This window comes from Oryctolagus cuniculus, chromosome 11 (genome assembly GCF_051225735.1).
Source record: "Oryctolagus cuniculus isolate XC-2025 breed Fujian yellow rabbit chromosome 11, ASM5122573v1, whole genome shotgun sequence".
NCBI classification, from domain to species: Eukaryota; Metazoa; Chordata; class Mammalia; order Lagomorpha; family Leporidae; genus Oryctolagus; species Oryctolagus cuniculus.
Window position 1 is genome coordinate 68,294 of NC_142877.1, and position 19,966 is coordinate 88,259.

Consider the following 19,966-nt stretch of genomic DNA (forward strand, 5'->3'; position numbering starts at 1 on the left):
AGGAAGGGCTGTTCCCAGAGACGTGCAGGAATGACTTTTATCAATCCAGTCACCCAGAAAGTGTGTTGCTAATGTCTCAAATAACCCTTGGTATCCAGCAAACGGTCCGCAGGCAGGAAAGACAACAGCTTCCCATCAGGGACCCTCCTGGAGGCAGAGCACTGGGGTTGAACTGGTGCATTACGATGTTGGATTAAGGGGCTCCCCAGGGTAGGTCACTGCCAGTGTCTCCAGAGAGGCAGACACCTCAAGGATCTGAGTCTCTGACTTCAGCAATAGTTAGAAGACATCAGGGTTCACAGTGGGCAGGGGTGAGGAGCAGCACTCAAGGGGCAGCTCAGGCATCAGACCTACACCTGGGCCCTCCCTGCTGGCTCCTGCAGAGAGCCCCTCCTCCACTGCCCTCCCAGGAGAAATGAGCGCGCTCTTCCCAACTCACATTGAAAGGCTTTGGGTGAGGTTTCGCTGGTCTGAATCTTTGGGGCAAGCACGCGTTTGCCAAAAACCTGAGCATCGAAACTTGCGTAGTCAAAGGTAACCTTGGAGAATTTCTCCAGCTCCTTGGCCAAGTTGGCTCTGGGTGTGGCAGGGGCCACACTGGGCCGGTAGCTCCCATATGGAGGGACTTCCAGCTGCTTCACGAAGCACATGGGCCTGGGAGCAGGACAGAACGGAGAACCCGTGAGGCTGGGGCCCAGGACCCTGGTCAGGCAGGGCCCCCTCAGAGCCCAGTGAGAGGAGACCCAGGAACACATACCACCCCCACATCCTGCAACTAACCCTTAGAATCCACCTCCCAGGGAAGCCCTGTGATCTGTGTGAGGGGCCTTGAGCTAGCAGCATCCACCTGGTGGAGGGACAGCCGGAGCCGCTCCCTGGACGTCTGAGCAGCAGGCGGCAAACAGCTCAGCTCCAGTGGGTGTGAGCTTGCAGGAAACCAACAGGAACACAGTCCAGGACAGCAGCCCACCACTCGCCAGCAGAGTCTACCAACAGGGAGGGGGCTGGGTTCTTCCCAGGGAAAGTGGAAGCCAGCTTTCACTCAGGCAGGGACCTGGCCTTTGCTGTTCTCTCCTTAAAGTCAGTGGAGAAGGTCCCCAAGGGACAGCTGCACGAGTCAGCAATGGGTGTGAAAAGGCCACTGCAGACTCGGTCCATGGTACCCAAAAAAAAAAAGCTCCCGGAAGAGTTCAGGATGATGGGACAAGGACAAGGACAGGGGGAAGGCAGGTGGTAGAGGCTGGTGACCACACTGGGTGCAGAGGAGCTCCATGTCAGCTGAGAGAGGATGAGAGAGCACCCCTGGCTCTTTGCTCCTGTCGGGACCAAGCGATGACTGCAGTGGCCCACAGAACTCAGAAGGTGATGAGGATCCCCATGGTAGTGGCCTGAGAACCAGAGCCAGGCACCTAACACTGCCAGGCTACCCCTACCAGCGCTGGACCCCGTCCAGCAGTGCTTGGAGATCACAGGAGCAAGGCTGCAGGTGCCACCAGCAGAGGAGACACCAGTCCTCACGCCGGCACGGCTTTCTGAGGCTGCCTCGCCAGTGCCCCAGCCAGGACCTACCGGCTTCATGTGGTGCACACCGTGCAAGGCCTCCCCCATGTCCCAGGGCACAACAGAGCCCCACCTTGGCCCTGGCCACTGTCGCTGGTGTTGGGCGAGGGCTCTCTGAGGCCGGGGAGGACAGAGCTTGCATCAACCTCCTGAGAGAGGCTTCCGCCTGCTGTCCAGCTTTCCCAGGTGAGCAAACAGGCTGGAGACCCAGGGGCTCCCCAGAAGAGCCAGAACCCCTTCCCTGGACTTGCCGGGCTTCGCAGCTGGGTGCAATCTGGCCTTTCACCAGAGACCGAGGTCAAGGATCAGTCAGCAGCAGACAGGAAGCAGGGAGGAAAGACACTGCTTGGAGCCACCAGAGGGCAGCAGTGGGGAGAGGCTGGCGCACACACAGGCCTGCAGCACGCAACTGCACAGGAGGCCACGCATATCCCTGTCCCAGTAGCCTCCCAGGAGCCCCGGAGTGGCCAGACCATGCCAAGGTCGTCCAGCGGGGCTCTGCCAAGTGTGTGTCAGGGAAAGCAGGGGCAGTCGACCAGCCCTTGAGAGGAGGTGGCCAGCAGAAGGCCTAGCTGCTGTCCTTGCCCAGGCCAGCCAGGGATGGGCCTTGCTTGCTTGCTTGCTTGGGGAGATGGAGGTGGAACAGGGATCCACGAATGGGGAAGGGGAGATGTCCACTTCCGCAGAGAAAGGAGGAGCAGGGCTCTGCTGAGTGAGGACAGTGGCTGGAGAAGGGAGCAAGAGGGACCATGGGCACCTCACGGTCCAGGGACTCAGCCCCCCTGGGTAGAGAACAGGGAAGAGCGGCCTTGGCCAAGTGCCTGAGCCTCTGGCCTTATTTGTGACACCTGCTTCCCAGAGTCAGGTGGGTGGAGAGGATACTTGGCAGATGCATGCTCAGGGCTCCAGAAGGCCCCTTAACTGATGAGAGCTGTGTGTGTGTGCACACGCGTGTGCAAAGGCTTCCATGTAGGCACAGACACAACAAAGCATGTTAACATGCACACGCACGCAGACACCTCAGAGGCCTCCAAGGAGGCTGCCCTCTGGGGGAAAGGCCTGAACCCAGACCTGAGCTTGGCCTGGAGGGTCTCTCCCAGGACAGCAATGGAGAGAGGCAGGACAGCCAGCAACTCTGGCTCCTGGTGTCTCCACCGGTGAACCTCTGAGTTATCTCAGACACTCCTGGGGGAGCCCCTCGGCAGGCAGGGTCAGCTGCCAGTGCACTGACTGAGGTCCTGACTGCGGCCGATGGCAGCCCCTGCCCTGTGAAAGTGGATGTGTCGCAGGTGCACCTGTGCCCACTCACATGCGCAGCCTGGGAGAAACCAAAAGCCCCTTCAGTTCAGTGGCTCATCGCACTCACCTGAGGATCCGATCAGAATTGGAGCTGCTCTTGGAAGGGTCTCCTGTGTGTGGCTGCTGCTTCTCATGGGATTTGGCTAATTTTTCAGCAGCAGCGATGGGACACCCAGACAAACTAGAGGAAGGACAAAAGTCACATCTGAGCCCCCTCTCCAGGCAGCCCAGGGCCAGGAACAAGCCGCTGTTCCCGTGGGATGGGTGCTCGCATGCTCTGTGCTCCGCCCTCAAAGCGCAAGCTGCTCAGGCACCTTCCGCTTGGGGAAATCTGAAGCCACACGCGATGAGTCTCAAGCTCAGGGCAAAGAAGCCTCCTCCGCAGGGGCCTGGGTGACCCACTTGTTGCCCTGCCCATCCCCCCAGCTCCCGGGGCTGACTCTGGAACCACCTGGCTCTTGTTCTGCTGGGGCTTCCCCCAGACCACAGCCCGGGGGCAGCTTCACCTCAGAGCTCAGAGCCAAAGTCAACTCAAGCGCCAGCCCCAGGCTGCCGGGAGAAGTGATGTCATCACATCACTCAATTTGGCCTCTTTTCAAATGAAGTGACCTCAAAAGCTCTGGCGTCCTTTCAGCTGAGCATGTGCCCTGAGGCCACGGCCACCCATGGTGCTCTGGGGGCGGCTGACAGTGTGGCCCAGGGCATGGCCTGGGTCAGAGAGCACAAAGGAGCCTCGGTGGCAGGCTAAGCCCCTCCCCACACTGCAGGCCCAGCTGGATCTGCCCTGCCCCATCTCCCCCACCCAGGCCCCACCACGGCCTGGCCCAGCCCACGTACCTTCTGTGTGTGTTGCGGTTGCTGTTCACGTGGCCCTGGCCTGTGCAGCCAGGGGTTGGGCACTTCAGCACGTTCTCATGCATGGCCAGGACTGCAGGAGAACCGGGATGGGAGGAGGTAAGCCAGGAGTGGCCGTTTGAGTGGCCTGTCCAAAGGCTGCAGTGGCTTTGTAGGCAGACAGGGGACAGCAGCCTGGAGCAAAGACTCGGCAGCTCCAGGCCCAGAGCCTGCCGACGTGAGCTCCACTCTCGGCCTGGCCGAGCCCCCGCCCCCCCCCCCCCAGACTCGGCTTTAAAACCACCATCGTTTCATGTTTCCCTGCTCCGAATGGGATATTGACGGTCACTGCGTCCAACCTGAAAGTGGGACAGGATCTGCTTCCTGAGCTTTCAGAGGCCTGGGGTGGGTCACCTCTCCTTTCCCAGCTCGGCTGACACAGCTTGTCCCCTCCCATTGCTGTGTCTGTGGCTATCTCTGGGGCGCTGGCCCAGGCTGGCATCTCTAGGGGACAGCTGGGCAACTTGCATGTCCCCAGCCCCACAGGCACTCTAAGGGGTTGGCAAACACCTGGGCAAGCTGAGGGGACAGGGCCCTGGTCAGGTCCCTCCTGCCCACAATGCCTCAGCCACCACTGAGGGGGCCTGAGCCTGTCTGGGCTGACCCTGCCTCAGAGCAACTCACTCTCTGGGGGGATCCTGTCCTTGTGGGGACAGCCGGACAGGCTGCGGTGGTGCGGGTACAGCCCCGTCACGTGGCCAGTGCCGTCACAGCCTGGGGTCGGACACTTGATCTCCCGCTTCTCAGCTCTGGAAGGATCTAAAACACAGAAGACAACCCCCTTAGAGCCAGGATATTGAGTGGGGGGAGGGGACAGCTGGCGACCCCTCCCTCCTCCTGCGAGTCTGCCCAGGAAGCTGGGAGGGACCAGGGCTGGATGGGCCAGGCAGGGAGGTGACCCAGAAGAAACTGGCTCTGACTGGATATCTGTTGCAGAGCCCAGAGACTGCTCCGACTGCCCCGGGGTAGCAGGGTGTGGGCAGCTGCAGACGGCTGGGGTCCACAATGCAGAAGCCTCATCGGTCAACCTTCTGGGCGGCAGGGGGAGGCACCTGACCATATCTCTGCCTCCAGGTGTCATGCAATGGCCCCCCCGGGGCCTCCAAACAGTCATCCTCCCTAAAATATGTCCCCTCAGACAGAGGTATCCTCCAGGTCCAGCTCACCCCGAAACCACATGCCCACTCATGTACTGCGCCCTCAGTTTGTCCCACACGCCGGTGCCCCTCCTGTCCACTGTTTGGCTAAGGATCCCTGGGCCACGCCCCGTGCAGCTCTGTCACTCCTGGGCCCGGTGCTCTGTCCACACCTGTGCCTCCTGTGTTGGGCTCATGGTGCCAGCTTGGAGTCACCTCTTAGCCTGCACCTCCAATGCATCAACCAACACTCCCAAGAGCAGCCCATGGAAGGGCATCGGAGAGGAGAGGTTGCCGCAGGGCAGAGAAAGATGATGGAGGGCAGGGCAGCTTAGACCTCGGCAGTCTTAGGAGGGAGGCCACACGTCCAGATGCAGGGTCCTCAGCACCAGCCCAAGGGGCGCTGCCGGTCTGAAGCCCAGCCTGCCTGACACAGTTAGGCTGGCCGGCACAGGGAGCCTCTTGGTGTGGTTAGGTTGGCCATTACAGGGAAGAGCCCCTGCCAACCCTACACCCTGTGCCCCATGCCCCTGCCCGTGGACCAAGGAGGTACTTGAGGTGAGTGGTCAGCTCACGAGCAATGGTGGCAGTGACCACCTTCTCAGATCTCCAGGCTGCCAGGCTTACTGTTCCCACCTCCATTTCCGCCATGGCGAGGGTGCCTGGATGCCCCCTACAGCAGGCCAGAAGAGCAGGCCGCTCCCTGCGGGTGATCCAGGGATAGATACAGCCCTGTGTCTTCTGCTGGGTGCAGGGCACAGCATTTCCTGGCAGAAGGCAGTCGGGCTGTGCACCAGCGCTGTCTGGGGACTGTGGCTACGGCCTTTCTGCCTGCTGGACACCCCCATAGCCCAGCCACTGACCGCCGCCCTCCCCGCGGCTCCTCCTCGAATCTCAGCCCGTTCCTTCCCCCAGATGACCCTGCGTGGGGCAGCGGAAGCCCACTTCCTCCACGTTGGACCTCAGTCGGTGTTGCTTGTCTGTCCCCTCCCCTGCCCCACTGTGCCCACCCTGGCCTGTGTGTTCATGGTTGGACAAGAGGACGCATGCTCTGGCCCAGGTGGCGCCAGCCCTCACCTTTGCTGTAGTAGCTCTTGCGCACGGCATCCAGGGACTTCACTGCCTTCCCTGCCTCGCCGGGCCCCGGCTGGCCCTGCTCAGCCGGTGGGCAGCCCGGCTCGCAAACAGCGCGCACCTGCTCAGCCTTGAGGGCAATGGCCTGCTCCAGGAGGCCCAGGTTTCCACGGGTCATCATGTCATACATCTCAGACTCATCAGTGACCGCTGACTTCTGGGAGCGTGCATCCTCGTCCTTATCATCGTCCGAGCGGACTTCCACGATGACAGAGTACTCGGGCTTGGGACTGGGCGGCTCTGGGCGCCGGAGCTCAGGGGCCTTCTGGGCAGAGGTGTGGGAGGCGTCCTCGAAGATCACAGCAGCGGCTGCTTCCTCCTCCTCCTCCTCCTCCTCCTCCTCTTCCTCCTCCTCCTCCTCCTCCTCCTCCTCTTCCTCCTCCTCTTCTTCCTCCTCCTCCTCGACCTCCTCCTCCTCTTCCTCCTCCTCCTCCATCCCATCCTCCTCCTCTTCCTCCTCCTCCTCCTCTTCCTCCTCCTCTTCCTCCTGGTGACCTTTCTGCTTGCTGGACACCTCTCTGGCCACACTCTCCAGGGACTGAGGTCGTGGCTCCTGGGGGCGCTCGCTGGTGACATCAGCAGCCCCCCCTGCATCTCCCACCCGGATGAAAAGGTCCTTCTCACCCTCATCACTGGCGGCCCCCTCGTCAGCACCCTCCTGAAGCAGGCCTGGTTTGGACCCCTGGCCCGAGTCTTCCCCCGCCAGGCTCCCTTCGGCGATTTGGCCCAAGTTTAACAGAGAAGCTGCAATGACCCCCTGGTAGCTGCTGCAGCTGCCCTGGGAGGAGCCAGCAGGGCTGCCGACAGGGTTGGATCCAAAATGGGACTTGATGGGGCTCCTTCCTGCACAAAAGCAGAAATACCACGGGGTTGGAAGAGACCACACAGGCAAATCTCCAGGTGTTTGGCTCCTGGCACCCTCGGCAGCCCTCCACCCTGCCCTCACACACACTGCAGACAGGGACACGACACTCCACACCAGTGATCTGGGGTGGCCGTGATCTGCAGATCGCAGGGAATGCCCCGGGGCCTGAGTCTAGGAGGCAGGTCAAGAGCCGGGAGCTACTTAGAGATTTTCATTAGTATTCCTTCCCATTATGAGTTGGGCAAGAATGCATTCTATAGGGGCCAGTGCTGTGGTATAGCCAGTAAAGCCGCCTGCAGTGCTGGCATCCCATCTGGTCACCGGTTCGTGTCCTAGATGCTCTACTTCTGACCCAGCTCTCCAATAATGGCCCAGGAAAACCAGCAGAAGATGGCTCAAGTGTTTGAGCCCCTGCCACTCATGTGGGAGGCCTGGATGAAGCCCCTGGCTCCTGGCCTCCGCCTGACCCAGTGCTGGCCATTGCGGTCATTTGGGGAGTGAAGATTTGGAAGATTCTCTCTCTTTCTCTCTCTCTCTCCCTCTCCCTCTCTTTCTGTAACTCTAGCATTCCAAATAAGTAAGTCTTTTTTTAAAATGCATTTTATAAAATGGAGCTTAAAGAGCAAATCAGATTTTTTTATTTTTTAAAGATTTGTTTACTTTATTTGAAAATCAAAGTGACAGAGCAGAAGAGAGAGACAGAGAGAGAGGTCTTCCATCCACTGGGTCACTCCCCAAATGACTGCAACAGCCAGGGCTGGGCCAGGCTGAAGCCAGGAGCCAGGAGCTCCATTGGGTCTCCCATGTGGGTGAAGGGGCCCGAGCACTTGGGTCATCATCCACTGCTTCCCAGGCCACAGCAAGGAGCCGGGTCAGAAGTGGAGCAGCCGGGACTCCTGCAGGGACTTCAGTATGGGATGTGGGTGTTCCAAGCAGTAGCTTCACCGGTTGCACCACAGTAAATCACTTCGTAATTGCAAAGAAGCAAATAAACTCATGTTTTCAAAGCATCAAAATGTAAGTGTTTCAAGCACAATAACTAGGGTGCAGGGTGCTCAGGAGGTGCAGGAGGAAAGCCGGCCCTGCCAGGCGCCCTCAGGGGAGGAGCCGGGACCTCCACTCCACAGCCCCAGGGCGCGAAATCACCAGAAGCCCTCCCTTTCCCTTCAGTGTGGGCTGGGGAGGGGCTTGCGGAGGGGAGTTGGCAAAGGTTGGACCTTGGGCCTCACTCGGCCCCGGGGCACTCAGAGGACACAGGAGCTCCCTCTGGGCAGTGTCCACCACGGTTGAATTCCCTAACACAGCCAGTCCTGGGGTCCCACGGGGAAGCAGGACCCCCACCCCAGCTTCCCTGGGATCCAGAGAGTGCCCCACCTCTGCCCCAGGTACTCTCCCAGAGGGCCAGGCACGACAGAGTTTGTCTGAGACCCCCCCACACAAGAACAGCTGTGTGACCCGTCTGTGTCTCGCATGCACAGACACACCTGCTGCCTCTCCCACGCACACAGTGTCCACACACCCCCAACGCCTTCACGGCCTCTCCTCCAGGAAGCCCAGTTCATGTCTGACAAGGCGAGCCTTGTTCTCAGGGGGCTCCTCTGACTCACAGTGAGCCCCCCTCCCAGGCCGCACTCCCCAGGGCCACACTGAGCGCCCTTTATCTGTGGGAGGAACAGTGACAAGGCACCTGCAGCTGGCTCCAGGCGATGAATCTCCTCCTGTCCCAAGCGCTCAGCCTCGGCCTCCGCGGCTCCTTCCGATTCCTCGGAAACAGAGGCGCCCTTCACCTCGGTGTCTTCACTGGCGTCGCTGTCCACGCCGTAGCCCTCGTCCAGAGCCAGCTTCAGGGGGTGGGACTTCCTCTTGGACACCAGGTGCTCAGCCTCCGTGCCCTCCAGCTTCCTCTTCTTGGCCAGGGGGCAGCTCTGCAAGCTGGAGGGAGGGTGGGCCATGGAGGGGGATGAGACAGGGTCAGGCCCCTCCCTGCCTCCAGCCCTCGGCAGCCACTCTCAGTGTTTGTATTTGGCTAAACTGAACCAGCTTAGCTTGTGACTTGAACAGACAGAAACGCTCCTGCTGTGTTTTAGCCACATTTCCGCTTCCCTTGAGCAATCAGAAGGCCCGGCCAGCCCAGACTGCTCACTTCTGAGCCGCCCCCCATGCACCCCAGTCTGGTCTCAGCACTCGCTGCTCCACCTCCAGGCTCCCCACCACCCTCAGCACTCCAGGGACTTGGGGGGGGGGGCCACACAAGGTCATGTGGGATAGCCACATAGACGGCCATGGCAGCAGGGCACACGGCCACTGAGGGGCCCGGGCCTGCTCTGAGCCCTCCCACGGGGACTCATCTATCCCTTGCCCAGCCGCCCAGCACACTGCAAGGCCACCCCAGAATGTGATTCAGCCTAGAAGAGTCCATGGCTGCCTGGCCCAGAAGCCAGACAGAGATGGAAGGTTTTTAACCCTCAGCTGCCCAGAGTGGGAACCCCCAAGTCCTTCCGAGGGGCCCCTTACCTTCGGTGCCTGGAGTACTTGCCCCGAACATGCCCTGAGCCCGTGCATCCTGGGGTGGGACAGCTGTGGGGACAAGCAGGGGAGGGGGCCTCAGTGGCAGGACCCGAATCTCAGCCCCAGCCCAGACCCTGACCTGGGAGCTGTCTCCAAACAGCCCCTCTCAGGATGGCTGCCAGCACTTTGCTAAGAATTAATGAAACAAATGAATGGCTCATTACGGTTTTACGAGTGTGCTTGACTAAAGATCCTCGTGTAGAAGAGCAAGGCTTCTAACACCAGCGTCTCCTGGGTAGCTTCCTTTTTCTGGGGCTGGGTCTTCCCGCTAGCAGCAACCAGGTCTCCATGGGCTTGGAGACAAGACCCTGAGCAGGGCCCCAGAACCCAGCACCCTCTTCTACCGAGGACACTTGGCTCAGGGCTGGCCAGAATCCAGAGCACACAGCAGGCAGATCTGTGCGGCCTGGGACCACTGAGGGCAGTGACCGCTGCATTCCTTGCCAGACAGGGCCTTTGTCCAGCAAGCTGAACTGAGTCTGACCGGCAGGGAGGGCTCCATGGCCCACACTGCAGGCCCCCAACTGACAGGGACACAGTGGTGAATGCTGCACTCACTGCCAACAGCTGGGTGTGAGGCAGGAAGCCAGGAGGGCCAAGGTGTTGAGAGCTGCTGGTCCTGCCTCAGGGGAGGACCCTCGGGCAGCTCAGGGAGAGATGCTGGCCTCATGCACTTCCCCCCAGGACTGGCAAGGACAAGGGGGATGGAGGCAAGACCCCCGCAGCCTCCTGCCCTCAGACATCATCTGTCTCACAACACATCCAGACTAGCAGGGAGCTCTGGAAACTTCTGCAGTGGCCACACACAGCCGTGGCAGCGGGAGCAGCACTGGCACAGGCACAGTGGGGAAAGAGTGCCACAGAAGCACCAGTAAGGCCGGGCTCCGGCCCTCGTGGCTGGGAGGAGCCGGTGCCGTGTTACCAGAGCTGGAAGTGGCAGAGCCCGAGTTGCCTGTGGGTGGACAGGGCCTCCCTGGACAAGACAGGCCTCAACCCTACAGGATTTCCCACATCTCCTCAGGCCTGGGAGGGATGACTCCGGCTCAGAGAGGAAGGCAAACACCTTGTCCTCTGTACAGATACCCTGACTGCTTCTAACTTGATAGACCAGGGGCCCAACTGGCCACGCAGGCCACACGCACTGACCGTGACCGGGGCAAAGACAAGACAGCAGGCGCCTAAGGCCCACCCCAGCCCCAAGTTCAACAGCAGCCACTGGGGGAGCAGGGACCCTGGAAAGCTCCCCGCGGCCTCTGGTGGGGCTGGTGGAGCTGCCCTGGGTGATTCCAGCTGAAGGAGAGGGGAGCGAGGGGATGGGAGGCCATGAAGGGGCGGGGGGAGGGCAAGCTTCCCCTCCAGACAGCAGAAGGCCCTCTGGCCAGTCTGTTCTGAAATCTACGTCCAAATTTGCTCTCCCGCTCTTTCCCTCTCTCTCTCTCAAGAACTAGCTTTGAGACTTCTCACAAGAAAGCTCCTTGTTATTAGAGATTTGAAGCCGAGGCCCCAATTAGCCGATTAATCACTGAGTTAATCAGGCAATTAGGTGACAGCTGCTGTGGAGGCCTGTGGGGCACTGGCAGTACCCCGATCACGTCACCTGCTCCAACCATCCGCCCCAGCTCAGGAGAGGCCAGGGCCCCACAAGGCTCCGAGGGCCAGGACTGTCAGCCTGTGTGAGTGGAACTGGCAGGGCCACTCTGGGACAGGAAGATGGAGACCCCTGCTCACCCAATAGCTGGCCTGAGACCCAGCATGGGCCTCAAGAGCTGCGATGCTACAGACACCAGCCTCAAGTCTCCTGGTGAACAAGCTCGCCTAGGGGCAGACCCAGCGTGGTCTCCGCCAATGCCGTCCATGTGCCTAGTGCAGGGACACCGGGGTTCCCAGCCTCGTGAAGCTCTCCCCACCATGAGAGACATGGGAGACAGACCCACGGCCGAACCTCGCCCTGCCACTCCATGACAATACCCTGCATGCCCAGCCCTGGTTCCTGTGTGAGACTGAGGGGGACCCAAATGTGAACACCAGGGTGCAAGGAAGCCCATCTGAGAGAGGAGTCCCATTCCCACTGCCACCCTTGGAGGTGGGGGTGCTGGCTTCCCTCCACTCCAGCAGGTGGAAGTCTCCCGTGCTCACTCGTGGGTGAGGGGCTCAGGGAGCAGGGACCAGTTGCAAGGAGTTAGGGGCCTCCTGTGACTGCCTGGGCAGGCCAGCGACACACGCTGCGGCACCATGGCCGTCCCCGAGGCCCTGTGAGAGCAGAGGGCCTAGCTGACGGCTCCATCCACTCCTCCACCGTGTGAAGGGAAACGCCAGAGCACTCCAGTAGGCCACAGGGTCCTACTCATTATGGCCGAGCCTCTCCTCGCTGCCACCCAGAGACAAGAGGCTCTGAGACTCTGGCTGAGCCTGCACGTGGAGCAGTTCTAACATGGGATCCAAGCATGGAATGTGACACCACTGTCCCGGACCACAGCCCCTGTGCCGGCACCCACAGCACCCCCTGGTTTCTCCATGAGAACAAGTTCAAGGACAGACTGGCAGAGGCAGCAGAAGGCAGGTGCATACCCAGTCCCCTCTCTGCAGCGGCTCAGGCCTCCCCTGGGAGGCTAAGAAACAGACACTGTTCTTCCTGCTGTCTCAGAGTCACAGGGGGACACCCGCCCTCAGCCGTGGCCACGGCAGACTGCGGCTGCTCAGACCCGGCTTCCTCTGCCCTCGGGCCTTCAGCCTTTGTCCACAAGTGAGCCCCCACCTCTGTGAGTGCCACTTGGCTCAGGAAGGTGGCGCTCGCTCCCGGCCCTCAAGCATCCCAGGCCCTGCAGTGGCCTGGCACACGGGGCCACAAGGCTTGCGTCCACCCCGATCCTGGGACTCCGAGTAGAGGGAGTGACTCAGCTCTTTGGGCTGAGTCTGCCTCCTCACTGCACTGCTGGGATAACACCACCGCCAAGCAGCGCTCCCGTTAGAATTCTGAACACCTCTGGACCAGGTCAGTGCAGCAAGACCAGGCCATTTCCACCTCCTGGACCCGCTCTCTCCAGGATGTGGCTTCCTTCTCCACTTCTGCACAAGGGGGATGGGGTGAACTTTGGGGTCTCTCAGTGCCCTGGTCAGCGGAAGCCATTTCCACCCAACAGCAATGTGGTGAAGAATGACACAGGCAGAGGGGATCTGCACCCCCGGGAAGCAGGGAGGCAGCATCACAGAGCTGTCGGCCCTGCCCTGGCCTGCGGGCCCCCAACACAGATACCCTGGGACATCTGGAGGCAACAGGAGACTCGGGCTGTGGGAGGCCATGGCGGGCCTCTGACCATCTGACCCGGGAGCACTCGCAGAGGGCAACATATTTACTGCTGGTTTCGGGGCCCATGTTTCTGTCATGAGGCCAGGACATCTGGTGGCTGGGGCCAGACCACAGGTGGGAAAGCCTAGTCGGGGTACAGACAGCTGAACTCAGGGCCAGGTGAGTGGCAGCCTCTGAGCTCCCTGCCTGGAACGGGCAAGACCCCCAGGGCCGCGGGGGGTGTTCAGTGCCACAGGAATGCTTCCTTACCTGAGGTCTGCGCCTGTGGTCTCTGGGGGTCCTGAGCAGGAGACAAACAGGGAGAACAGGTGGGAGTTAGAGTTAGAGGGGCGTCACCCTAACAGCATAAAGTCAGTCAAACAGCTGAGGGACTTGTGGGAGGACCCCAGTGAGAATCAAGGGGCTTCTCTAGGGGACCCCCTCTTTCCAGACCCGAGAGCCTCATCCAGGTCAGTGCAGCAAGCTGCTTCCTCAGGAAATCTGGGCCCTCAGAACCGGGGCAGCAGCCCCACCACTACTGGCAGATGGAGGTCAGCCTTGGGCCAGGCTGCTCGCCGGGGACAGGCCCTGCGGCAGCACAGGTGGCCCTGATGGGGCAGGTGCCAGGGAGGAAGGACTGGCCATGGGGTCAGGGTTCAGTCCTGAGAACAGCAAGGCCCAACCTCCTCTTCTCCCACCAGCACTCGGGCTGCTCTCCTGGGGGGAAGGTGCCGGCGGCCTTGCATTGCCAGGAGGCAGAAGGGTCCCACGACCAGGGCTGCCTGTGACATCAATGTCCCATATGCGCTCCAATTCCCATCCAGCTCTGCTAATGGCCTGGGAAAGCAGCGGAGAACAGCACAGGTGCGTGGGCCCCCGCTTTGACATGGCCCAGGCCCTGCCATTGGGGCCATTTGGGGAATGAATCAGCAGATGGAAGATTCTTTCTCTGTCATTCCACCATTCACATGCATGCAATGAATCTTAAAAAACAAAACTCAGAGTCCCATACCACTGCCCCAGCAGCTCCACCTGGGTGAGTTCATCTGGGCTGGAGGCCATGAGCAGCCCTGAGGTGGAAGATGAAGAGGCCTGAGGCCACAGGGACCTGCCAGCCTCAGGTTTGTGCTGGGGGCGGGAGGCTCATACTCTGAGGAAGGGGCCTCTGCAGCTTCAGAGAGATGGCAGTGTGCAGAGGCCAGACTCACCTCGGAGGGCCTTGGATCGCGTGCGAGCTCGCTTATCATCGTTTTCTAAGCTCATCTGCAAGCAAAAAATAGCTGCGGCATTAATAAGAACACCCAGCAGCCCCACCCGAGCCGCCAGGGACCTAGGCCCTGCTGCTTCCCGGTCTGGTGATTGACCCTGAGCCTGTGACCCTACGACCAGCATGACAAGGACAGCAAAGACCGGGGTCTGGGCCAGGAGAGGGGCTTGGGGGGCTCAAGGTGCCCAGGGGTCTCCCCTGCCTCTCCCCAACCTCAGCAAGAGTGCCACAGTGCCACTACCCCGCTATCCCCAACTCCACTCCTGCCAGCAAAGCTGGAGTATGGTCAGCCCCACGAAATCCTCATGAACTTGGTGTTCCATAATACGAGGGCTGCTGCTCACCTGGTGGGGCAGAACTAAGGCGCCCCCAACAGGGCTGGGTTAGCTGACTGCCTCGGATCGCAGCGTGAGAGCCCTGGCCCTGTGCCTGCTTCCCGTGGACTCTTTCTTCCACTCAGCAGGTGTTCATGGCCTAACACACTAGGGTCACCTGTCAGAACAGGTGAAGTCCCCACCACCTCCTCCTCTGACCAACTCCAGGTGGACAATGCTGTCCTGCAAAGGAGAGCCCTTAGAGGGGCAGTCACAGAGAGGACGGGGGGGTGCTCCAGTTGAGCTCTGCTAGGACTCTGAGCCCCCGGGGCACACACGGATGGTATTGAGAGAGTGGACACACAGTCCAGTGGCGAGGTCTGGGAGGCTGGCCTGTGGGAGGGCCTTCAGTCCCTGGGCTGCCTGGGTCCGACCCAGCTGTACTGCCTGCTTCCTGGCACACATGTGACCCATCCTTGGCATACACGCCTCTGCCCCCACCTGCCTGAGGCCAAACCAGCGGGGGTGCTCGAGCTGGGACTCGAACCTCGAAGAGCGGAATTAAGTAGATCTCTCCACCCTGTGCAAGCAGCTCTCCTCCAGACTCCACTGCACTGGGAGAAGCTGCCCAACACATGGAGACGAGGGTCCCAGTCGCCCAGGACGAACATGGGCAGGCAGGTGAGACCCCAAGGTTGTGCAGAACAGCTTCCTCCAGGCAGCAGGACTAGGGGCAGATGTGGGCCACGCCTCCCCGGAGGCCCAAGAGGAGAATGCCAGCCCCGGCCTCGCCACCTGTCCTACGTGGTCAGGAAGGGGAGGGCCCAGACGCCAGAACAGCCAGGGCTCCCTGTGTGAGGTGACAGAGGGAAAGCCGCACAGCAGGGAAGCCGCAGAGGAGAGGAGGGGAGGGCAGCGGCCCCAGAAGCCCTGGTTTTAAACAAGGACTTGGGCGATAAAAGCCAACAGGAGACAAATGTCCATGGCACCACCTGGGAAGAAGGGAAAAGGAATCCCCCATAGTGAGAGGGAATTTGCAAAGTGGACCTCCCCATGGGGAAGCATAACATATAATGATTTATACGATTTGTTAAGGAGGAAAAATCAAAACCTGCGTAATTTATGCAACCTGTCGATGGCCGGGCTGTGGAGCACAGCGCTACGAGCCGTGCCTTTATTACAGCCTTCCAACAGAACAGAGACAATTACTGTAATTTCTACTTTTAAAACAGAGGTTCCCCATGGACCAATGCCTCACACTCAGAGTAGAGAGAGGAGCAGGTGTCAAAGGGGCTTCTTCAAATGTCGCCCACTCTGAGCCCATGCACGGCGCCTTCCGATGCTGGCCACACAATGAACCTCATGCGTCTGATTGCCGGGCGCCAGCATTCAGCCGAAACACTGCCTAGAGCTCTTTCTCCCCCCGTCAGTTTTCCCGAGGAAACTGGCAAGCATTCTGCTGGGTGCAAGCGTGCCTTGGCAATTTGGGTTTCCTGTGGGTGAATTATTCACAGAGCAGAGCAGAGAGCGATGCAGGGACGCTACGGGCGCTGTTTGCCGAGCCTCCCCAGCGCTGCCGAGAGCCGCGGCCTCCGTCTGGCTCAGTGCCTCTCGCCCTGAGGTGTAGCTGCGTTCTCAGTGCAGGCAGCTTTGGTTCTAAGCAGGGAAGAACCTGAGCCCCAGGGGGCAACACCGGGCTCTGCACGGCGGCAAGGGATTTCTGAGTGCTGGGGACCGGGACACACCGGCAGCGGAGGGGGGACGCTGGTGTCTGGGCTTCGCGAGCTCCCAGAGGCGGCAGCACCACTTGGTCTGCTTCATCTTCCTCCAGAGAAGGGCCCAGAGCGTGGCAGAAGGGGTTCTCTGCTGGCCTCTTGCCTGGACGTGGGGCCCTGGCTGGAAGCCAGGCTCACTCCAGCGCTGGCTCGGGGGCAGCCCTGGGCCTTTCTGCTCGCACCCCACAGTGACTCTAACAGCAGCTTATCCATGCAAAGACAAGGACACAGGTCTCAATTTCTCACTGATTTATTTTTTAAAAAGCCTTCACTTGATCCAAACACAAACCAAGCAGGCCCCATTTCCTCGTACAGCTCTGAAACCATCTGGCAGCCTCTCCCTGACGGTGGACAGCCCCTCTGTGGAGACAGGCTGAGTTCATTCCCACACTGACAGCAGACGGCCCCTCCGTGGAGACTGGCCGAGTTCATTCCTGCGCTGACGGTGGACAGCCCCTCTGTGGAGACAGGCCGAGTTCATTCCCACACTGACAGCAGACGGCCCCTCCGTGGAGACTGGCCGAGTTCATTCCTGCGCTGGCTGCAGGGCCCTGGGCTCTTTCTGCTTCTCCATCTGCAGCTTCCCTCCACCGTGGGGAGCCCGTCTCACAGCTCGAGTCAGTGTCTGGATAGTTTGCCTTCCCCAGGAAAATCATGAAAACCAGGAGGAGGAGTGCACCCTGTCCAGCCACATCATGGTCTCTTCATCCACCCGCCCAGCCTGCCTGCTTGGAGCCGTACAGACCGGTCACACACAGGACACTGCTGACGCTTTGCTCCTTTCTGTTTCTTTGTGATGAAGTCAGAGTAACCAGGTGAGCTCTCCTTAAAAACACGCAGCTCTCACAACGACCCTGCACGGCGCCCCGCCACGGCCAAGTTCCCTCAGTCGGACGTTTGCAAACTCAAACTCAGGACAGGCATTGTGGCGCAGTGGGTTCAACAGCCACTTGTGAAGCTGGCATCCCACACAGACACTGGTTCAAGCCCCAGCTGCTCCACTTCTGCTTCAGCTCCCTGCTGATGCACCTGGGAAGGCAGCAGAGGCTCAAGCCCTTGGGTCTCTGCACCCAGTCCTGGCTGTTGCAGCCATTTGGGGAGTGACCCAACAGGTCAGCAGATGGAAGACCCCCCTTCCTCTGTGTCACTCTGCCTTTCAAGGAAATAAATAAAACTTTAAGCAAAATGGAAAACACAGTCAGCAACCGCAAAATTTGCGGATTGTTTTGTGTACTTAGTGTGCTGCTGTCAGAGTCAGGACACAGGAACCAGCCACTCATGTCCAGTTTTAAGGGGAAACGGTGGCCCCGCTGCCAGGAGTACTGGGCTCAGAGGCTTCCCTGGAGACCCAACGGTGCCACTTCCCCAGCGGCCACCTCTGCCCCACTCCCAGGCCTGGGTCAGAGACTCCTGTGGTGAGCCCTGGAGGGCGGCCCCTTCCCCTCACGCCTTTCCCGCTCACTCAGGCTGCCTCTTCTCTCCCTCCTGTGTCCTGCCTCTTCTCAGGGTCTTCAGAAAAGAGGAGCTGCCCCCTCCATCCCGCACCTCACCTACCACTCTCCACATCTGCACCCACAGCCGAGGGCTGACCAGCGGGCAGAGTCCTTGCTGAATCCTGACCCCACCGGGAGAGTTCCTGGCCCCGGCCAGCACCACCTCACCAGGCCAGCTCTGCCTCCTCCTCCTATGACACATGCAGCCGTTTCGGTCCTGGACTTGATCTGGAGGCGCTCACCCATGGGTGTCCCCAGTGGACAGCAGCTTAGACCACGCTCCTCAAGGGTGGCTGGGCGGGCAGATGGGTGGTGACAGTGTGTCCTGGGGACAGTGGAAACACCTCTGAAATCCTGGCACCAGGGAGGCAGAGAGGCCGAGCCAGAGGGGCTAAGCAGAGAGCACTGTGTAGGTCCCAAGCTGAGGCCGGGGCGGCTCTGGGCCTGCAGACCCCACAGAGTCAAGGACACAAGGGAGACACAGAGCTTTGTCTTACTTAAAACGTGTCTCAACAGCCAGAAAAAAATGGAGAATTAGAATGGATTCGAGGGGGCCGGCACCATGGCGCAGTAGGTTAATCCTCCGCTTGCAGCGCCAGCATCCCATATGGGTGCCGGTTCTAGTCCCGGCTGCTCCTCTTCCAATCCAGCTCTCTGCTGTGGCCTGGTAAAGCAGTAGAAGATGGCCCAAGTCCTTGGGCCCCTGCATCCGCGTGGGAGGCCCAGAAGAAGCTCCTGGCTCCTGGCTTCGGATCGGTGCAGCTCCGGCCAATGCGGCCATCTGAGGAGTAAACCAACAGAAGGAAGACCTCGCTCGCTCGCTCTCTCCCTCTCACTGTATATAACTCTACCTCTCAAATAAATAAATAAAATCTTAAAAAAACAAAAGGATGGGTTCAAGACTACTCCTCAGACTCACGAGATTGTGCGGACTCCGGTGCCCGTGGGAGGAGTGAGCCTCTTGCGTAACCTCCAGCAGTGGGGGAACCAAGGCTGGCTCCCACGAGACCACAGGAAGCCCCTGCCAGGAGGAAGGGGAGGAAGGGCACGGGATGAGGAGGGGCAGGGGGCTCTACCAGCCCTTGTGTACGACCAACAGGCTCCCTCTCCCGGGGTCGGGGGAGGATGAGGGAGGGGTCGGCCCCTGGTTTCTCTCGCTGTGTGCATCAGGAGCCACAGCAGCTGTCCCGTCACAGCTGCGAAGCCCCGACACAAACAACACTGGTGATGTCCCCACACCCCCACCACTGTGCACTTAGCAGAGACTTGCTATGGGTCTTTCCCTCTCTGTCTCTTCCACACAACCACCTGCCTGCTACGCAGCAGCCCACAAACCAGACGCCACCAGCCTGCTCCCGCGGAGCCCCAGCACACACACTGCTTCCCATCCACTGGGGCTTGCAGGCGAAACCAAGGCCCCCACGCCCCTGCACCCCTCAGGGAGCCATCACAGCGCCCTCTGGCTCCTCGGAGCTTTGGGGGATGCCTCACTGCATGTCTGCAACACTCCTGACATCTCAGAGTGTAGCCATGTGTAGCCTCCTCCACAGGGCTAGAGAGGGTGCCCCACGGTGTCCTTTAATGCAGAGGGGTTCTCCTGACACCTCTAAGCATGGGACCCCACTTCACATCAAACCCAAATTTAAAATTATAACTTCACAGCAGACGCTGACATAAATGGGCTTTCTACCTGCCCAGGGTAGAATCCAGCAATGCTACAGGAAATGGAAGAGGAAGTCCACACCCAGTGTCCGCTTCCCTCGTCCAGCTGTCTTTGCCCAAGTTTCCCCAGGAGCAGGAGGAAGTGCTGGCCAAACACCATCTGATTGACTTCCTCTTTTCTTCTGCAACTCTGCAGTCAATACTGAACATCCAGGAGTTTCACTCTTCAGGGTCAAGGGAGGTTTAAGAAGCTGCTGTCAAAGCCGGCACTTTGCCGCTCCTGAGCTGTCCACAGGCGTGGTGCTGAACTCAGAGGCACACAAGCCCAGGCCCTGGGGGTGTCTGTGCCACTGCCCTCCTGCTCTGGCAGTTTCCTGTCTTCATCCTGAAAGCCTGGCCCCAGGCGGTACCCCTTCTGCATGATGCTGTCCCACCATGGCCACCACTCACACTTGGCATGGCCACCTTCCTGACTCCCTCAGTCAGAAGAGACTTGGGCCAGCCCCAGTCATGGGCAATCAACCCCTGCACACCCTCCGTCCTTCTCTGGTCACACCTTGTCTTGACCCCTCTGCTGAGAAGACCACTTCTGCCCCAGATGAAAGAGCTTTGAAACAGCTGTGCCACTGGAAACCCGAGTGAGGCCCCGGCTCCAGCACAGTAGCCGCCGTTCAACACTCGGAGCCATCCACAGAGGGGCCCGGATCACCGGA

The 19,966-nt window shown here is 60.2% G+C and overlaps 1 protein-coding gene across 7 annotated transcripts in view; it reads right to left on the reverse strand.

Annotated features, from left to right (window-relative positions):
* Window positions 1–19,966, reverse strand: part of MYT1 (myelin transcription factor 1) — a 57,565-nt gene that overhangs the window by 19,593 nt on the left and 18,006 nt on the right. For all 7 annotated transcript variants that reach the window (XR_016215659.1, XR_016215660.1, XR_016215658.1 and 4 more), the window contains 9 exons: window positions 13,951–14,005; window positions 13,013–13,043; window positions 9,403–9,465; window positions 8,576–8,820; window positions 5,967–6,866; window positions 4,378–4,512; window positions 3,697–3,787; window positions 2,927–3,040; window positions 440–654 (listed from right to left, as the gene is read on the reverse strand). Coding sequence is in view for 4 of the 7 variants with exons in the window: in XM_070051343.2 (XP_069907444.1) it covers window positions 440–654; window positions 2,927–3,040; window positions 3,697–3,787; window positions 4,378–4,512; window positions 5,967–6,866; window positions 8,576–8,820; window positions 9,403–9,465; window positions 13,013–13,043; window positions 13,951–14,005 (1,849 nt within the window). In the remaining 3 variants the exon portion in view is untranslated. The remainder of the gene's footprint in view (window positions 1–439; window positions 655–2,926; window positions 3,041–3,696; window positions 3,788–4,377; window positions 4,513–5,966; window positions 6,867–8,575; window positions 8,821–9,402; window positions 9,466–13,012; window positions 13,044–13,950; window positions 14,006–19,966) is intronic.